We start from the raw sequence: 20,368 nt of genomic DNA on the forward strand, positions 1-20,368 counted from the left end.
TTTTCAAAGTAACATTCAGCGAACACAAAGGGAGTACTTAAAATTAACATATGGCAGTAGGAGAAAAAACTCAGCAGTATGTGTGGAAGGAAAACTGAAGAATTTTCCCAGCAAGTAGACTAGAAAAGCAAAGAAGTAGAAAATGGAAGACAAAAGTTAAGAATATTAGAGCATTAGTTTAGTAGTTCTAACATTCCCAAAATAGGGATTTCAAAAAGAGAGAACAGAAGGGAGTTTTCTCAGGTTCTGTTAAAGACCAGGCCAAACTGAAGACTTGTGACTCAAGAGACAGACATGCCAAGGCCTGTCAAAGCCAGGATGCCTGCTGACACCATGCTGCGTTTCTAACCTCACTTAGAATGTCCAAGCAAAGCTGCCTCAAATGCTTGTCTGTGTTTTACTTGTCATGACCACAGGGTAGAGAAGCTGCTGCTCTCTCTTCTGTACCCATTTACAGAGGCTCATTCATCTAACCACATTCCTGTTGATGTCCTCCAGCTGACCCACACGAGGACCTCCTAGGTGCCCTGACTCCGGTGAGCCCCATTTTCTTAGGACACCCTCATGACCTGAGCTTTCTGACTTCCCCAGAAGAGGTTCTTAAAACTACTTAAGAAAAACACACACAAACCCCAGACTGTGACTCAAAAATTCCATTCAGCTTATTTTCTCCTGGCAATATTATCTTTTTGTTACAATGATAGCTTTAATCTTATTTCTAAATTTTTATGCATATTAGTGATAGTACATCAAAGAAAAGCAGGGACTCAGTTAACACAGACGTCAGCATGGTAGTTGCTCTGGATGTGAAGGCTCGGGACCAGAGGCTCAGAATATGACAGTAGTGCTCTGCTTTGCTTAGAAGTAATGGCGTGAACATGGGTGTTTGCTTGATTATTATTGTTTAACTTATACATATAGATTTTATATATTCTTATGGTTTGAGACATTTAAACTTTTTTTTAAAAGTATTAACAGGTAGCATTTGTCTCAGTAATATATTTAACATCAAAAAATCAAATGTTGCCACCAAGTGAGGATGATGAGGAAGTCACTATATCTTGCTAAGTGGGTGCCACATCCTTTGAGTTAGCGTGTTTGTGGGCCTGGTGGAGGCCAGTACCAGAAGGTAAAGGGTTGAAAATAAATTAGTAGATGTGGTAAACACTATTATTGCTCCAAATATTCACTGCCTCTCTCTGGCAGAGGATGAGACTTCCCACTCTATTAATGTCAGGTTTGGAACTGGCGTTCAAGCACAAGTGACATATGATAGTTCTGAGTGGTATCTTAAAAGCATTCCATGGTTCTGCTATCATGCATGAGGCCAACATACTGCAGACAGGGACAACTCCTCGAGTCTAGGTCCCAGAAGTGCCACTGACCAAAAGCAGGTAATACTGAGAACAGAAATAAACCTATGTTGTCATAAGCTGAGTGGCCTGGGGTGGTTTGTTAGACTAAGTGACAGTAGACTGTTCCTCAGAGATCAGGCAGTAGCAAAGGAGAAAAACAGAAGTCGAAGGCTAAAGAATGTGAGGGAAGAATTTGGTTACTTTATATGAGGCCTAGGTATGTTAAGAGATAAAGATGAATATTGGAGAGAGAGTAAAAATGCAAATTAAAGATGAGAAGGACAGACAATGTTAAGTGCACATGTAATGGAAAAGGATAACATTAAGGACACAGGATGGAGTATGGGCCTCAGAAATGAGGAATACAATGCTCTGTCAGAGACTGTACCAAAGGAAGAAAACTGGTGAAAATAGAAGTGAAAGGAAGAAATTTGAGCAAGTATGAGGAAGATAGTCTCAACTTTTTGAGAAAGTTGTTGGCAAGGACAGATGCTGGAAGTAAAATGCAGACAAAAAGTAAACAAAGAAGTTAAGAGTGAGGCTGGTTATAATGGCATTTTTTACAGAACTAAAAAATAATAATTTTAAAAACTGTGACAAACCACAAAAGATCCCAAACAGTCAAAGTAATCTTGAGAAAGAACAAAGCTAGAGGTATCATGCTTCTTGGTTTCAAACTATACTACAAAGCTATAGCAAACAAAACAGAGTGGTATTAACATAAAAACAAATGCAAAGATCAATGGAACAGAATAGAGAGCCCAGCAATAAACTTGCACATACATGAACAACTAATTTACAACAAAGGAGCTAAGAACATACAATGGAGAAAGAACAGTCTCTTCAATAACTGGTGCTGGGAAAACTGGGTAGCTACACACAAAAGAATGAAACTAGATAACTATTTTATATTATATATAAAAATTAATTCAAGATGGATTAAAGACTTGAATGAAAGATCACCATAAAGTTTCCAGAAAAAAACATAGACAGTAAGGTTTTTTATGAGCTCCTTGTCTTAGTGATTATTATTCTTTTTTGGACATGACTCCAAAGCCAAGGGAAACGATAGCCAAAATAAACAAATCAAATCAATTACACTAAACTAAAAAGCTTCTGTACAACAAAGGAAATCATCAACAAAACTAAAAGGCAACCTAATGAATGGGAGAAGATATTTGCAAATCACATATCCAGTAAGGGGTTAATATCCAAAATATATAAATTAACTCATACAACTCAACAACATAAAAATAAAACCACCAAATTATAAGATGAACAGATCATCTAAACAGACTCTTTTTTCAAAGAAAACATACAAATGGCCAATAGGCACATAAGAAGATGCTCAACGTTACTAATTATCAGGGAAATGTAAATCAAAACCACAATGAGATATCACCTTTCAACTGTTAGGATGACTCTCATTAAAAAGACATCACATAACAAGTCTTGGAAAGGATGTGAAGAACAGAGAACCCTTGTAAACTGGTGCAATCGCTATGGAAAACTGTATGGAGATTCCTCAAAAAGTTAAGGTTAGAACCACCATATCACCCAGCCATTCCACTTCTGGATATTTATCCGAAAAATGCAAAAATACTAATTCAAAGAGATACACACCCCTTGGTTCACTGCAGTATTAGTTATAATAGTCAAAATGTGGCAACAACCTAAGTGTCCAACAATGAATAAGAGATTAAAGATGTGATACACACACACACACACACACACACACACACACACACACACACACACTGGAATACTACTCAGCCATATAAAGGAAACTTGCCATTTGCAACAACATGAATGGACCTTGAGGGTATTATGCCAAGTGAAAAAAGTCAGAGAAAGACAAATATTGTATGATATCATTTATGTGTGGAATCTAAAAAGAAGTGTACAAATAAACAAAACAAATTCATAGATACAGAAAACAGATTTGTGGTTACTAGAGGGGATGGGTGTTGGGAAGAAGGTGAAATGGTTGAAGGGGATCAGTTGTATGGTGAGGGATGGGAACTAGGCTTACAGTGGTGAATACTATGTAGTGTATATAAATATCTAATTATATTATTGAAATTTATACACACACATGCACACACACATACATATATATTCTTGTATACTAACTTTACCACAATAATAATTTTTAAAAAAAGAGTGAGGTTGGTTTTGAAGAGCCAGCATGCAGTCCATAAGCATGCTGGTACTACACTCCCTGATTTTTAATCAGTGGATGTTGACCCAGCCATCAGCTAATAATCACAAAAGTTACATATAATTACAATTTTATATATATTCACACACATATATATGCATATGTGTGTGTGTAAATATATATATATATACTGGCCTTAGAACTGTTCATCAGTATTTTGAGGAAATAAGTACAGCAAAGTAAAATATTTTCAAAGAAAATTGAAAAAATTTTTTTCTAAATACTATACAATGATTTGCCAATAATCATTAAAAGTAAACTTTAGAACCCTGGCTACTGTGGCTCAGTGGATTGAGCATCGACCTGCGAGCCAAGTGTCGCTGGTTTGATTCCCATTCAGGGCACATAACTAGGTTGCATGGCAGGTCCCCAGTTGGGGGCGTGAGTGAGAGGCAACCACACAGTGATGTTTGTCTCCCTCTCTTTCTTCTTTCCCCTCTCTCTAAAAAATAAAAAAAATAAGAAAATAAATTATTTTTTAAGTAAACTTTAGTAAGATATTTTATATAGTATATTTTTGTTATGTTTAAGTTTCTAAATGTTCATTAAATTAAATGTGAAAATATTTGACATGTAATTAAAAGAGCAAATTTAAAAAATAATTTGAAAATGAGTATAGTAGAAACTAACTTTGATGACAAGATTCAATGGATTTTTGGTCAATTGTGCAGTTAGTCACTGAACTGAATTACTCAAATATTTGATTTCAGGTTCATTCAAGCTTACAATTACATTTATAAGAGTATTGTATTTCTTTATGCAAGTCATTTTGCCTTTGATTTCCTTAAATTATTTTACTGCACATCTAGACATTAAATAATGCAATGTATTCTCCGCTAAATTAATAAAAGAGAACTTGATTCCATAATCACCCTGGTAAAGACTGGTTCTAAGCTATTTGGAGCAGTGGTTGGACGAAATCTTCTCCTTCTCCATGTTTCAGATCTGTTTTCCCTTGTGAGTTTCCCATTCGGGGGAGGAGATGGAGGAGGAATAGGCATCATGTAACTGTTAATGTTCAGAAGTTGATATCGATTCATTCCCTGTGAATTGTCCATGCAGTTCCTGAACTTCTTCACTGCCTTCTTCCCCTGTAATCACATTTCATGACATAAGAACAAGTGAAGAGAGAAGTGGTGACTCAATGTCACCCAAAGTTAGAGACAAGGCTGTATGATAGCACAACTGATAAAAACACAACTGATAAAAACAGGCAAACTCAGAACACTCTAATCTGTTTGTGGTATCCACAGCAAATTAAATTTTCGTGAATTTTAAACCTTTTCTAGATATATCTTTAAACCAAATATACAATGATGTCATCTTTATAGCACTTTTGGAATTTTTCCTCAGCAATCCATTAAATCTATGTATAATTAAACAAGTTAGAATTAAGAAGTCTGAAGCATTACTTTGAAGCAGGATTGAGTTGTCTACTTAACAATGGGATGTTAGCACTTTCTTCATATTCACTTCACCCATCCAGGTATTATAATATTCCCTGATAATATAATATTAAGATACCAATTATAGATACTGCCCTGGCTGGTTTAGCTCAGTGGATTGAGCGTCGGCCTGCGAGCTAAGTGTCGCTGGTTCGATCTTCCAGTCAGGGTACATCAGAGAAGGAAAACTCTGACTCCAAAAAACCTCCGCTGCCTTGCGGCATACCTCTTCAGGGGAAAGGCTAAGGGAGTAAACCCCGACAGAAAATTCGGAGCCGGAGTCCCTAAGGCGGTTTGACGTTGTAGTCAACACCGGCAACTCCTGCGGCGCACCTGAACCCAAGCTGTATTGACTCCGTCTTTCCCTTGGATCCTTCAGCTGCGAAGAGAGTGGGGGTCTGCTGCATGGGCAACAGCAGACCCTCCATATTACCCTGCCCAGGCTCTGTAGCTTCAGCGTCATCGCAAGATGTCGATTCAACACGGGAGGAGACAGATACTACCATGTCACTCCCGAGTCGGACTGCACAGCCATTCTCGGCGGTGCAGATAGACTCTTAAGAAGCTACACCATCGTCTCTCGAGACGGACGGCTGCCGCCGACGACGAATTATAGATACTAACCTAGGACTCTTTTCAGCTTATTTTCTACTAGAAATTCAACTCATACAAACAGAACTACCCAAGATAACTATGCAAGTACACTGATGTAAATGTAAGGAGACCACACATACAACAAATTTAGTTGAACCATCAAATTCATCAATAGGAGAATGCTTAACTACATTTTGCTTTTTTTTAAATAATAGATTCTCACTGGCTTCAAAAAAGAATAGTGTCAATATATTCACCCAGACATAAAAAAGATCCATGTGGTGTAATTATATATTTCTTTTAAATAATTTATATATTTTTTGATAAAGTTGGGGGAACTGGAAGAGTTGAAAAGGTTGTTATGGGAATTTGGATTATGGGGACAATATCATTTTACATTTTATAAATCTTTGTATTATTTGAAAGATTAATCCACATGTATTATCTCAACAATTAAAAAGCACTAAAGTTATAATTGATTACATTACATCTTTCAGATATATTTGACTCTTTAGATGTTCACAAATTGATCATTTTTGTGCATCTGAAGTAGTCTTCCAAACTTTGTCACCTTAAGTTATTTTTATCCACTGTGTACACATTTATATTTTTTCTATTTTTAAATCATTTTTTAATTTTTTATTACAGTTGACATATATTACTAGATTGGTTTCAGATGTACACCCCAGTGATTTGACATAACTTACTAAATGATTATCCTGACAAATAACACATCCATCTGACACCATACATAGTTATTAGAATATTATTAATATATTCCCTATGATGTACTCTACATCCCTATGACTATGCTGTAACAACCAATTTGTATTTCTTAATCCCTTTACCTTTTTCACCCCTACCCCCAAACCCTCTCCCATCTGGCAACTGTCAAAATGTTCTCTGTATCTATGAGTCTGTTTTTGTTCTCCTTATTTATTTTGTTTTTTAGATTCAGTTGTTGATAGATACATATTTATTGCCTTTTTATTGTTCATATTTTATTCCTTTTTTCTCTTCTTCTTCTTAAAGAAGACCCTTTATATTTCATATAATACTGGTTTGATGGTGACAAACTCTTTTAGCTTGTTCTTGCCTGGGAAGCTCTTTAATCTGTCTTTCAACATGATAGCTTTCTGGGAGGAATACTCTTGATTGTAGGTCCTTGCTTTTTATCACTTTTAATATTTCTTGCCAATTCCTTTTGGCCTGCAGTTTCTTTGAGAAATCAGCTGACAGTCTTAGGGGAATGCCCTTGTAGTTAACTGACTGATTTTCTCTTTCTGCTTTTAGATTCTCTCTTTGTCTTTAAACTTGCATTTTAATTATGATGTGTCTTGGTGTGGGCCTCTTTGGGTTCATCTTGTTTGGGACTCTCGGCACTTCCTGTCTATTTCCTTCACCAGCTTAGAGAAGATTTATCATTATTTTTTCAAAAATATTTTCAATTTCTTTGTCTCTATCTTCTCCTTCTGGAACCCATATGATTTGAATGTTGGTGTGCTTGAGGTTGTCCCAGAGGCTCCTTACCCTAGTCTCATCTCTTTGGACTCTTTTTTCATTCTTTTGATTGGTTGCTTTTTGCTTCCCCACATTCCAAATTGCTAATTTGACTCCCAGCTTCATCTACTCTGCTGTTGATTCCCTGGAAATTATTCTTCATCTCAGTTAATGTATCCTTCATTTCTGACTGCTCCCTTTTCATGCTGTTAAGGTTCTCACTAATTTCATTGAGCATCTTATAATCAGTGTTTTGAGCTCTGCATCTGGTAGATTGCTTATCTCCATTATGTTTAGTTCTTTTTCTGGAGTTTTGTTCTGTTTTTTCATTTGAGACATGTTCCTTTGTCTCCTCATTTTGGCAGCTTCCTTGTATTTGTTTATTGTGTATTAGAGCTGCTATGTCTCCTAGGCTTGGTAGAGTGGCTTAATGTAGTAAGTGCCCTGCAGGGTTCAATAACACAGCCTCCCCTATCACCCAATATGGGTACTCAAGGTGTACTCCCCTCCATGTTCACTGTGTACACCCTCCTTTTATAGTTGATTCTTGACTGCTGTTGGCACATCAGTGAGAGGGATATACCTCCAGGCTAATCAGCTTGCAAGTATTGGCTGTGACTACTGACCTCCGATCACTGTGGAGGATCATCGGTGCAGGGGCCCACCCACAAAGCAGGACCACCTTCAGCAGGCCTCTAGTATCTGCAGAGTCTGCCTTTTGAGTGTGTCACTTAAAGAGGCGGTTGGGTGTTGAAGTTCCAACATGGTCAGAAGCTGTCCACTGGATGTGCTGCCTCTGGGGCCTCCCAGGATGTGCAGACCAGGGTCACCTATGTTCTGCCTTGGGTCACCAACATGAGCTGCAAAGCAATCTGCAGATGGCTGCTACCTGTGCTTGGCTTGGATGTGCCCCAGCAAGGCAAAGCTGTGAACCAAGGCCAGCTGCTTCTAGTGCCAGGACTAGGGCCACTTACTGAGAGGGACATGGTACACTGAAGCCAGATGCTGCTTGTTTGAGAGATTTTAGGAAAATCTGAAGTAGGAGACAAGACAGGCCATTTGTATAAAAAAGTCACTGGAAATAGCTTGGATGAGGCTGAAAATTGGGTGGGGCATAGCCTCAGAAAATCACCAGGGTGGGGCAAACAGTGCTAACCAGGGTGATGAAGTCTCAGATACGGTGCCTACACTTTATGCCAAGTTATTTGGTATGGTTTTAAATTCACTTTCAGCTAATCTGCTCTTTATTTTGAGATGCTTAAGGAGTAAAAAGTTCATTTTAAGAATAGGAAGTCATTCTCCAAAGATTTTTCATTATAAATAAATAAAAGCAGGTGAAGCAAAGGCATGTATAGTACATATTTTGATTGAAGGCAACATTTATATGAACAGAGAAGGATTTAAATAGATAGTCACCAAGTTGTTTAGAATTGTTAGTGTGGTTCACAATGTAGATGTTATTTAAGTTCTCATTTTAATTTTTCTATATTTTCCCTTTTTCTATGATGGTGTGCATGGATATTGCAATAAAAATATAAATTAAAGAAGTGAGAATAATAAGAATAATAACATGAATAAATGGAAAACTTTTAGAGCTCAGGGTTATTGTGTTTTGTTTTGTTTTTTAATTTCTAAGTAGTTGTCAGTCAATTGCGTGCCTTATTTGGTAATGGTCTAATAATTTTTTTAAAAACTAACATGTTTTTTATTCCTTATCTCACAGTTTTAGCCTATAGCATCTTGAACATCTTTCCATGCCAGTGCAAATAATTCTACATTATTATTTTAAACATACTTTATTATAACATTAAAAATACCTTATTAAATTCTTAGGGATCTTATAATTTTTCACTATAATAATGATAAATATTCTTGAATTTATTGCTTTCCACATACGTGTGTATTCCTAGGAAAATCTCTATATGTTAAAATGCTTGAGCATGTTCATTTAAAATGTTGACAGTTATTTGCATATTGCTTTCACAATAGTTGTACCAATTTCTGCTTCTGTCAATAGTGCATGAGAAACTCTCATTCCAAGGATAATCATTTTCAATCAAGTCATTATTTTTACTCAAATGCATTTCAACCAGCCTGTTTCTTACCAAATTGCTTTTGCCTAAATAAAAGACCCTCACTCTTGATATTTAGAAAGATCAACTTCCTTATGTCTGTCACATCTTCAAACAATTCCCATATGCATACCGCACCCTTCTTTAATCTTTAAGAAAGCAAGACAAATTCTGTGGGTGCTCACTACATACTCATCAATCACACAGACTACTATTCTTTAGGAATTTCTAGTCTGATTTTATATTAAATCATTTTTATCATCAATGCCATTGAAAAAAATTACATTTCTTTTCTGGCAGTGTATTTTGTTTATGTATATTATAGTATAAACTTCAGTAAGTTAGAGACTTTTGCCTCCCTTGATAATTTATATACCACCAATGTCTTGAACTACTTCAGTGATAGTAAGTGCCCAACAAATATTTACTGAGTGAAAAGTGCAAATTTAACTAGTTTAAATTAATATGGGATTGATCTCAATCTTGTCAGCCATATAGGTTACCATTAAACTCCTGTCCCTCAGTCACTCACACCCCACAACTTGAAAAGAGGAAAATATAAGACCTTGTATATATTTAATTAATAAATCCACCCAGTGACTCAGGGGAGATCTGGAAAATTATCTGAAAGAGACAAAAAAAGCCCTTCCTAGTCCAACAGAACTTGAATATTACCTGATTGATAGTATTCACATATCTTACAGGAAAATGTATCTATCAAATTATATAGTAAAATAATACTTAAAAGAGCTTAGAAAAATATATAGTCACCTTGGCAAACATGGAAAGTGCCCATCCACGTACTATCTAAGATAGAGAATATATCACCCATTGGACTTTGAATATTTTCAGTCTTAATGGCAAAGTTATTCTTAGAGCATAAAAAGGGTTTTAGCCAAAGACCTTTGTGTTTTCTGGTACCTTTGGGAATCCCATTCCTAAAATGAGATAGGTGTATCAAACCATCTTAGACTGATGTCATTAACATTCCATTCCACCATATCTGCTCATTCTGATTCCATGCTCACCAGGCAACCTTCTCATTGTGATATGGCTTCCCACATGGATCTGCCTACAGGGGGAGATGCACCGCTCCCACAGACTTCTATTATTTGATAGCTGTGGATTCATGGCCCCTCATTACAATTTTTGATTTTGCTTCCCATTCTGGTTTACTATGGGGAGAAAAATTAGCTTGTTGTGAGTGATTTTAGTTAGCCTGAGACAATGTCTCAGGACCTGACCATCTGAACACTAGCTGAAACAGGAAATGCCTGGGCCAAGTGGAGACCAGATCCTAGAAAGGTGGACCTAACTGACCCATGACCCAATAAGTTCCTGCCTAGCTTTAAGCTGTCTTCCCCAGAAAAGGTGCTGCTGCTTTTGGTTTAATTTCCCCTGCTTTCTGATAAACTACTACTAAGTTATGATAAGGTCTGTTAAAAGTGCTCCCCCGTCGGCAGCCGTCCGTCTCGAGAGACGATGGTGTAGCTTCTTAAGAGTCTATCTGCACCGCCGAGAATGGCTGTGCAGTCCGACTCGGGAGTGACACGGTATCTGTCTCCTCCCGTGTTGTTATAGCTATACTTCTACTGTGAAAAATCATCTATATGGATTAATTCCTTAGTGTTTGTCAGTGTTAGATAAAAATATCTTAATTTCATATATCTTATATTTCCTAAAAAGGAATGAGACAAATTCATCCATTTGAACATTCGTCGGCAGCCGTCCGTCTCGAGAGACGATGGCGTAGCTTCCTGAGAGTCTATCTGCACCGCCGAGAATGGCTGTGCAGTCCGACTCGGGAGTGACAATCCCTGCCGCACTTGTTACAGGTGAAGGCAGATGGCCGTTGTTGCTGCTGTTGACGCTGCTTCCGCCTCGATCTTTTCTGGACCGCCTCCTCGTTGCGCGCAGCCTCTGCATGTGACGTACCTTGCCTGACCGCGAGCCTCCAGGCTAGGCGGTCGTCTGCTTGAACTTCCCATGTGTTGAGATTGATGGAGCATTGTGTCATGTCCTTTTTGCAGATGTCTTTGAACCGCAGTTTTGGGCGCCCTGTCATCCTCTTGCCTTCTGCTAGCTCGCCGTAGAGGAGGTCTTTGGGGATACGGCCTGCATCCATTCTTTTGACATGGCCGAGCCACCTGAGGCGTCTCTCGCTAAGAACTGCATGCAAACTGCTCATATTGGCTCGCTTCAGCACCTCGGTGTTGGGGACCTTATCCTGCCAGGCGACATGCAGGACGCGTCGCAGGCACCTCATGTGGAAGCTGTTGAGTTTCCTTTCGTGCCTTGCGTAGGTGGTCCACGTCTCGCTGCCATAGAGAAGAGTGCTGAGTACACAGGCTTGGTAGATGCGCAGTCTGGTTTTCTCAGTGAGGCTGGAATTGTTCCACGCTCGCTGGTTCAGTCTGGCCATAACTGTGGCTGCCCTGGCGATTCTCCGGTTGACCTCCAAGTCGACTGACAGAGAGCTCGAGATGGTGGACCCGAGGTAAGTGAAGTCGTTGACAACCTCCAGGGTGTATCCGTCGATGGTGATGCATGGGGGAGTCCCCGTGCCTTGAGCCATAACGTTCGTCTTCGTCAGGCTGATGGCTAGTCCGAACTCCTTGCATGCGTGGGAAAGGTAAGTGACTAGCTGCTGGAGTCCCTCTTCGGAGTGTGATGTCAAAGCTGCGTCGTCGGCGAAGAGCATCTCACGGATGAGCACCTCTTTGACTTTGGTCTTGGCTCGTAGACGGGCCAGGTTGTAGAGCTTGCCATCGGATCTGGTGTGAATGAAGACACCCTCGCTGCAGTCCTTAAAGGCGTATTGGAGGAGCATGGAGAAGAAGATTCCGAACAGCGTAGGCGCGAGGACGCAGCCCTGCTTTACTCCGCTGCTGACTGGGAAGGCCTCAGAGGTTGCGCCGTTGTAGGACACCGTGCTGTGCATGTTGTCGTGAAAGGACATGACCACAGCAAGCAGATGTGGTGGACAGCCAATCTTCCGTAGCAAGCTGAAGAGTCCGCTTCGACTGACCAGATCAAACGCCTTCGTGAGGTTGATAAAGGCGAGGTAGAGTGGTTTATGCTGCTCGTGACACTTCTCCTGCAGCTGGCGTAGGGAGAAGATCATGTCCACTGTTGATCGGCCAGCTCTGAAGCCACACTGGGACTCTGGGTAGACGCGGGAAGCAAGGGTCTGCAGGCAGGCAAGAGCGACCCGGGCGAATACTTTGCCAACGACGCTGAGGAGAGAGATGCCCCGGTAGTTGTTGCAGTCACTGCGGTCTCCTTTGTTCTTGTACATGGTGATAATGTTGGCGTCTCTCATATCCTGGGGGATGTAACCCTCCTTCCAGCAGCGACAGAGTAGATGGTGGAGCGGCTGTAGCAGGACTGGTTTCCCGCTCTTTAGGATTTCTGGAGGGATTCCGTCGCTTCCTGGTGCTTTCCCGCAAGCGAGGCGGTCGATGGCTTTGCCGAGCTCTGCCGCAGTAGGTGGGGTGTCTAGCTCCTCCATGACTGGTAGGTCTGGGATGGCGTTAAGAGCAGTGTCTGTTACGGTGTTCTTCGTTGCGTACAGCTCAAGGTAGTGCTCGGTCCACCGCCGCATTTGCTGTTCCTGGTCAGTGATGACCTCACCTGTCTTGGACTTAAAGGGGGCGATCTTGGAGGGGATTGGGCCTGTTGCCTTCTTAATACCCTCATACATTCCTCGTGCGTTGCCTATATCGGCGGCTTCCTGAATGCTTCTTCACAGGTTTAGCCAATAGGTGTTGGCACAGTGGCGGGCGGTCTTCTGGACTTTGTTCCTGGCAGCCCGTAGAGCTTGAAGTGAACTGGGAGTGAGTGTGACCTTGTAAGCCAGTAGGGCCTTCCTCTTAGCCTCGATCACGGGTTCCATTTCTTCCCAGTGAGCCTCGTACCAGTCAGCGTTCTTCCGCTCTTTCTTCCCGTAAGCAATAATGGCAGAGTTGTATATGGCGTCGCGGAGACGTGGCCAATTGGATTCGATAATGTCATCTGCCGCCACTCCCTCGCCGAGTGCATCTTCCATCTTGTTGATGAATTGCTGGGTCTTAACTGGGTTGCTGGCACAACTGGTGTTGATGCGTGGGCGACCCTTCATCTTGGAGTGGTGCAACCTCTTCGGCATTATGCGCACCTTGCTTACCACGAGGGCATGGTCCGTGTCGCAGTCTGCACTGTGGTAGCTGCGGGTGAGGAGGGTGCTGCCAATATCCGTTCTTCTGGTGATGACGAGGTCAAGCTGGTGCCAATGGCGGGAGCGGGGGTGCCTCCATGACACCTGGTGTATCTCTTTGCACTTGAAGAATGTGTTTGTCACGCACAGGCCGTGGTGACACAAGAGCTCAAGCAGTCGCTGACCATTCTCATTGATCTTTCCTCTCCCAAAGTTTCCAAGGCAGGTGGGCCAGGCCATGTGGTCGGCTCCTACTCTTGCATTGAAGTCTCCAAGGAGATAGAGAGCGTTACTTCTGGGAATCTTGGATAACACTTCGTCCAGTGCATGGTAGAACTGTTCTTTCTCTTCGGTGGTGGCGCAGAGGGTTGGGGCATACGCGCTAAGAATGCTGACTGGGCCGAAAGTTGTTGACAATCGGAGGGTAAGTAATCTCTCTGTGCCTCCTGTGGGTGGCTCTATGGAGTTAACAAGCGTGTTCTTCACAGCGAACCCAACACCGTGCTGTCTTGGTTGGTCCGGAGACTTCCCTTGCCAGTAGAAGGTGTAGTTGGTTTCTCTGATAGTTCCGTTGTCGGCCAACCGGGTCTCCTGTAGAGCCGCAATGTCGATGTTTAGTCGTGCCAGTTCCCTATCGATGACAGCGGTTTTCCTGGCACCCTTGATCCACGGAAGGTCTGCAATAAGTCCGGGGCACATGGTCCTGATGTTCCAGCTAGCGAGGTGAAGAGCCGGAGGCTTCTTTCTTGTTGTTTGCTTGGAATTAACTGGTGCGGGTGTTTTGTGGCCCACTTTTCGAGAGGCGCCTCTCTGATCCCCACGCACCCAGTGGGGCAGGCGAGCCATGGCGAGACGGTAGCTGTCCAGTGAGGTGCGATGACCTCTCCCACCGTCAGAGGAGACCCCTGGCGCTCGTTTCCTTCACCAATCGGATGAGCTTATAACCGGTATCTGTCTCCTCCCGTGTTGAGTCGACATCTTGCGATGACGCTGGAGTGTCCTCTCCAGTGAAGCTGAAGCTACAGAGCCTGGGCAGGGCGATATGGAGGGTCTGCTGTTGCCCATGCAGCAGACCCCCCCTCTCTTCGCAGCTGAAGGGTCCAAGGGAAAGACGGAGTCAATACAACTTGGCTTCAGGTGCGCCGCAGGAGTTGCCGGTGTTGACTACAACGTCAAACCGCCTTAGGGACTCCGGCTCCGGATTTTCTGTCGGGGTTTACTCCCTTAGCCTTTCCCCTGAAGAGGTATGCCGCAAGGCAGCAGAGGTTTTTTGGAGTCAGAGTTTTCCTTCTCTGATTTTAGAGATGTCCTTCCTCTTTCCTCCTTTACAGTCTTGAGGGCAGCATTTACAGGCTAAAATAGAAAACTGGCAGTGTAACCTTCTAAGCAGATACTACCAATACCCTGCTTGGGTATACTCACCCAACAATAAACATCTCTTAAATGTCCTCCAAGTGCCATGCCTCGAATTAGTAAATGGCAGTGCAATGGCAGCCAAACATTTGGATCAGTTTCACTAAGTAAACCACCAACACAAGTAGGTTTTTAAAACAATAGAATAGTGTCTCATTTTATTAAAAATAATAACTATTTTTAAGCAACTTACCAGCAACACTGAATAAAAACATTTGAACATTATTACCATTGTATTATGACACAGGTTCTTAAATTGGCGAATGTGTCTTCTTTGTGTTACAAATACAAACAATACCCTCCCTGGTAACTGAGTGTCTTAATTACATCTCTCTGTTTAAGGAACTCATGTTTTATAGTTACTATGCCTCCTTTCCATGCTCTATTAAAATAACTGAAAATTAGCCAAGACATAACCTTGAAAAGGAAGCAGTCAAGCTCCCGTTTATGATTAATTCAGCATTTTTTTAAAGATAGACATTCTTTTCCTTCTCTATCCAACACAGTCCAGAGTTAAACTTGAAGCAATTTCATACACTGATGGCAAAGTAAGTCAGCATGCAAATGCAAACCTATTCTTGGAAAGTTTCATTTTCTAGGTTTCATGCATTTAAAATTTGGAAGCGGTCAACACTGGGTCTGTTCTAATAGAAGTCATATCTGTGTATAAAAAGTTCCTCTTTGTTTTTCATACAACCCTTCAAATTAATGAGAGATCACTTTATATTATCACAAATCTATTCCTTACTCTTTTTGCTCACTAACACAGACATTATAGGCTTTCCCATTAGAGTAAGATAATTAAATAGAACATCATAAGTGCTTAATAAGTGCACAATACGAATTTCACTGAGTAGATTCATTAAATCTAGCATCTTAAGTATTGTGATAATCTAATAGTCTTATAAGAATAAAAATATATCCTGAAGAAATCACATTTACCCCAATGGGAAACGGAGCTTCATTTTCCAGCGGTGAGGTTTTTGATCTGGACCCCGAAGATGCCTTTGGAACAGTTCCTACTGCAGGATTACTGGGAAGAGGCTGTAATCGAATTGGAGGCTGCATAAATCCTGGGGCCGTGTATGGTCGAGGGGCTGTCTAGACAATTAAGGAAAAAAAAAACCCACTTAAATTAGTATCTTGACATGTTTCCAGAACCAATTAATAACCCAACAAATTGACTAGAGTAATTAATGGTGCCTTTTTACTGAACAGATTAAACTTTAATTACGTCCTTCCATTATGCATACCCTTATGACCCAAAGTATTTGTTAAAACATATGGTGTGGAAGTCCTCTACATAACTAAATGCCACAATTACAGAGTATTCTAGGTAAAGGAGATGTTTGTTCTGTTAGGTTCCTGTATTTTATTCATACTGTAAACTTGCTGACAGTACCTAAGTTATGCTGTGCATAGAATGACTTTGCTCAATTAAATGTTAAGTTGAATAATATTCCTATTTTAGAGATCTAAAGGGATATGACTGGAATGGAATCATTTCTATTTAAACATTTTCAACATAAATTCTACTGTGAATCCTTTAAGCCTTAAGATTGGTGCTGAAGTGCAAGCACTAGAATTCAAAAAAGAGGAAAGGTAAATGCCTAACTGTAACGCATTACTGTTTAGTCAACTTATTCCTTGAAATGTTAGGAAAACATACAAGAAAAATAGTCACTGGCTGGCACCTTGGAAAACTGTGAAAAAAACTGAGATTTTTGGGAAGACTGGATACTTTCCATTGGTCCCTCTTCTCTACCTTTCCTGCTCTCCGGGAGTCACTTCTTTATGGACTACGCCAACTAACCTCAGGATTCCAGTTAGATCTGGCCAGTGAAAGGCGCTGGTAGGAGATCAAAGACAGGAGTAAATGAGATTGGGGTCTTAGTTCTTCTGGTCCCTTCTCACCAACGCTGTGACGGACCAGCTAGGTCCCTCCACCAAAGTCCACAGCTCTGTCAGAAGCCCTATCCTAGCTTACAAGTAGGAGAGGTTCTCTATGCAAACCCTGCCTTTCCCTCTCAGGCCAAGGTGGCATGATTTCCCATTGGGCTGACCCCAGCATGCTAAACATCCTTAGTTGTTTTTCCTTAACTCTGCCTGAATCTTCGTAAATAGTTTCTTTATTAAACCCTTCCTAATTACCCTATTTGTGTGAGCCATCTGTTTCCTGCTGAGACCCTGACGGATCCACTTTCTAATCAAGAATATGCTGCAGAAAATAGCAAAAGTGCCCGTATGGAGCATCAGTAGTGTCTTTTGTGGCACTGACAGAGCATATGAGTTTAGTATAAAGATCGGCAATGTTTCAAAAGCGGAAAAAGCAAGACTTTTGGCCCTGTTGTTCTGTTATAATAAAATAGTAGAAAACCTATTAAGAATAACATGCATACTTGGATAAGAAGCTGTGAGAAGAATAGTATATAAATGACTCATAGTAAGGTTTACTATATTGACTCCAAAGAATGGTAAACAAAATATTCGACTTTGTAAAAGTGTAAATACATAAAAAATGATAAGACAGCTTCTACCACCAAAAGTTGGTCTTTGTGTCATTCTGACAAGCATGTTATACATGTTAAATCTCTAGTTTTAGTAAGTCAATATTTACTGGATCCGAGTTATAGGCACTACGAGGAGATTAAAAAGTAATTTTTAACATCTAATGGTGACACAAGGCATTAGTGCCAAATGAACCACACAAATACTGCCAAAGAGAAAATACAATAAAATACCTGAGAACTAAGAGCACTCAGAACTAAAGTTATTTGGAATAAGCCAATGAAACTAAAAAATTAGAGTTTCACAGAAGCAGTTATATTTTATCCAAATGGATGAGCAACAGAAGAAAATGGAGGAGCAGAGAGAAGTAATGGTAAATCTGAATGTTCAAGTGAGAAGAGAGCAAAGATATTCCCCAATATCTGTTTGCCTTTCTTCATTAGTAATAGAATTTTTAATCAGGAAACATGGTTACTACAAACAAAGACTACATTTTCCAGCATCTCTAGCAATTATGTTTAGATAGATGACTCCGTTCCGACAAAAGGTGTGAGCAGAAGTCATACATGAAACTTCTAGGTCATGCACTTAGAGAGAAGGAGTCTGAGCTTTTGATGAGTTTATAGAGTCAAGATGGAACAGCAGTTGGGGTTCATGTATGTGTATTGGGGTTGGGAGGGCATCCTTATGTTCATTGCACACAAACCTATATCCTGACCAATACAGGAAACCAAGTGGATTGACTAGAACACTTGATGTCATGAAACAGAATATAAGCCTATGTGAGCCCCAAAATGAAAGATGGTAAAACTCACAAATAAAAACAGAGCCAGAGTTTTCTGAACAAGAAATCAGAGCACCCAAAAGAATTCCTTTGAACTCTGTAAGACAAATATGCTTTAAGACTCTCTCTTGTCAAATAATCCAACTGAGCACAAAAACATTGAAAATCTAATGTAGGAATTCAAAAAAGCAGGTTACTATAAACTAGAGCATGATCAATTGGCTGTTGTGCTCTAAATTTTATTTCTGCACATTTGCATACAGATATTCAGTTAGATGAATGTGGCAGTCAAATGTTTAACTGATTATATTTATCTCTAAAAACAAATCTGCACCATTCAACTAACAGCTGTGAGCTACAAACTGTTGTAGTTCACATCAAAAGCCACCTTAAATTTGCTATATTTTACACTGTTCATAATATATTTCCTTGGAATAAATATGTACTATAGCTTAATATTTTCCAATCTGTACCAGAATGTGAATTGAAATGGACTGTTTGGTGATTATTCAGCTTAGCTGAGCATTTCTAATTTTTAGTGGATGATCTCTGGGAGTATATCTTCCAAGCCTGAGCAGAACTAGTTGAATGACTTTCCAGAGTTTTAATGGGAACAATGCAGTTTAAATGCCTATATGTTATTTTGAAAATTTAGGTGCAATTAGTGACCAAATGCAATAACTATTCACTGGATACTTGTTATTCACTCAAGAAAGTTAAAAGAGAAAAATCAATGGCAATATCCCAAAAGGATTATAATCTTCATCTCAACTGCACTTGGAGGTCAGGAGTCAAATTTAAAGAATATGTACCCAGTTGGGAAAACAAAGAGAAGGACCTGAATTTCTGTAGAATGGGAACTACAATTCCAAGATCACAATAGGTAGCCCGTATGGCGCAGATGCACCATAGGGTTGACCAAGTGAAGAATTGCGGCTTACCAGGGAGAAAAGCTTCTTAAGTGCTGGTGTCAGTGTTTCCTGTAATTTTTAAATTACTTTCTCATTCCTGCCACATTAAGATCTCCTGGATGTATCATAAACTACTTATTGAGGGTGTTCAGCTGGAAAATTGAAAAGAAAGCCTTTCAAGGGTTTTTCCTCTCTGAAACAGGTGGGAAGATAGAAAACAGCATTTGATTGTTTCTTTTGTTTTGCCCAGTTTAAGCCTTTGAGAGTCTAGAAAATTTGCCACATAAAGGGAGAATAATTTGTACACATATACATTCAAATGAAGCCTGGAAACATGGTAACAAGAAAGGAAATGCGGTTGCTTTTCATAACTTGAGCTGTTCACCCAGAAATGTCAAAACATATTTACCTTCTGAAGAATGTCAAATCTTAACACTATATGTGACGAACCTGCTATAACAATCTGTGAAAGCACCGCAATTTCTCTATAAACATTGTGCAATCCAAAAAAATGTTCATGCTAACAAGGAAATATAACAGGTTACACAAAGCAAGAATAAAGACTAATCAAGCAATCCATTTACAACTTAAACTGTCAACCTCCAGCAAATATTTTACAATTTTTTTTCTTGTATCTATATTGTTTCAATCTACCTTACCTTCATTCAAGCAAATACCACCTCTAGATTACAAAAGAATCAAACTGGAAGGGAAGGGGTCAACAGGACTGGCATGTTTGCAAAACTTCACCTGCTTGCACACTCCCACAGGAAGCTGAGCTCAAGCTGTAATGTTAGCAAAGCTTTGCTCACTGGCCCGCCCTCACCTCTTGCTGTGCAGCCTGGTTCTTAACTGGCCACAGACAGGTACCAGTCACCGGCCCCAGGGTTAGGGACCCTTGCTTAAAGCAATTTAATCTAGCAATAACAACCAAAACAAATTCAACTGGCAAGATGTTGATTAAAGGTGGGACATTCAGTAGAGACAGAGTTGAATAGATATAAGATTGTGTTTCCATTCAGTAGAATTCTTAGGATTATACAGACATGTACCCAGAAAGCATTCTCTCAAAGCTAATAATCATAAATTAATTAGTAGCATGGTGCATGACAGTGTTTAATATGACTCACCAGTGTCATTGGACTAGAATGTCCTTCCTCAACCAGAACGTTATGGCCACGGTTAGTCTTTGGGCCCACTGGCGGGTGGGGAGAGAGTATTGGCATGTTTTTCTCTGTAGACCATCTTATGGGCTCTCCCTAGAATCAGAAAGGAATTTAACAAATTGATGCATAGTTAGTAATCAAGGTTAGGTTAGTGCCTACCAGGTAAAACAATACTATATGACTTAAGAAGTCCTTTGTCATTAC

At 40.2% G+C, this 20,368-nt stretch overlaps 1 protein-coding gene across 1 annotated transcript in view; it reads right to left on the reverse strand.

Moving 5' to 3' along the window:
• The window catches only part of ERICH3 (glutamate rich 3), a 124,678-nt gene that overhangs the window by 66,284 nt on the left and 38,026 nt on the right, over window positions 1–20,368 (reverse strand). The window contains exons 5-7 of the mRNA XM_090271681.1: window positions 20,129–20,257; window positions 15,738–15,896; window positions 4,449–4,667 (exon numbers count right to left, since the gene is read on the reverse strand). Of these exons, the coding sequence (XP_090127807.1) occupies window positions 4,449–4,667; window positions 15,738–15,896; window positions 20,129–20,257 (507 nt within the window). The remainder of the gene's footprint in view (window positions 1–4,448; window positions 4,668–15,737; window positions 15,897–20,128; window positions 20,258–20,368) is intronic.

Source organism: Furipterus horrens, unplaced genomic scaffold (genome assembly GCF_987537825.1).
Source record: "Furipterus horrens unplaced genomic scaffold, mFurHor1.1.pri manual_scaffold_3, whole genome shotgun sequence".
NCBI classification, from domain to species: domain Eukaryota; kingdom Metazoa; phylum Chordata; class Mammalia; order Chiroptera; family Furipteridae; genus Furipterus; species Furipterus horrens.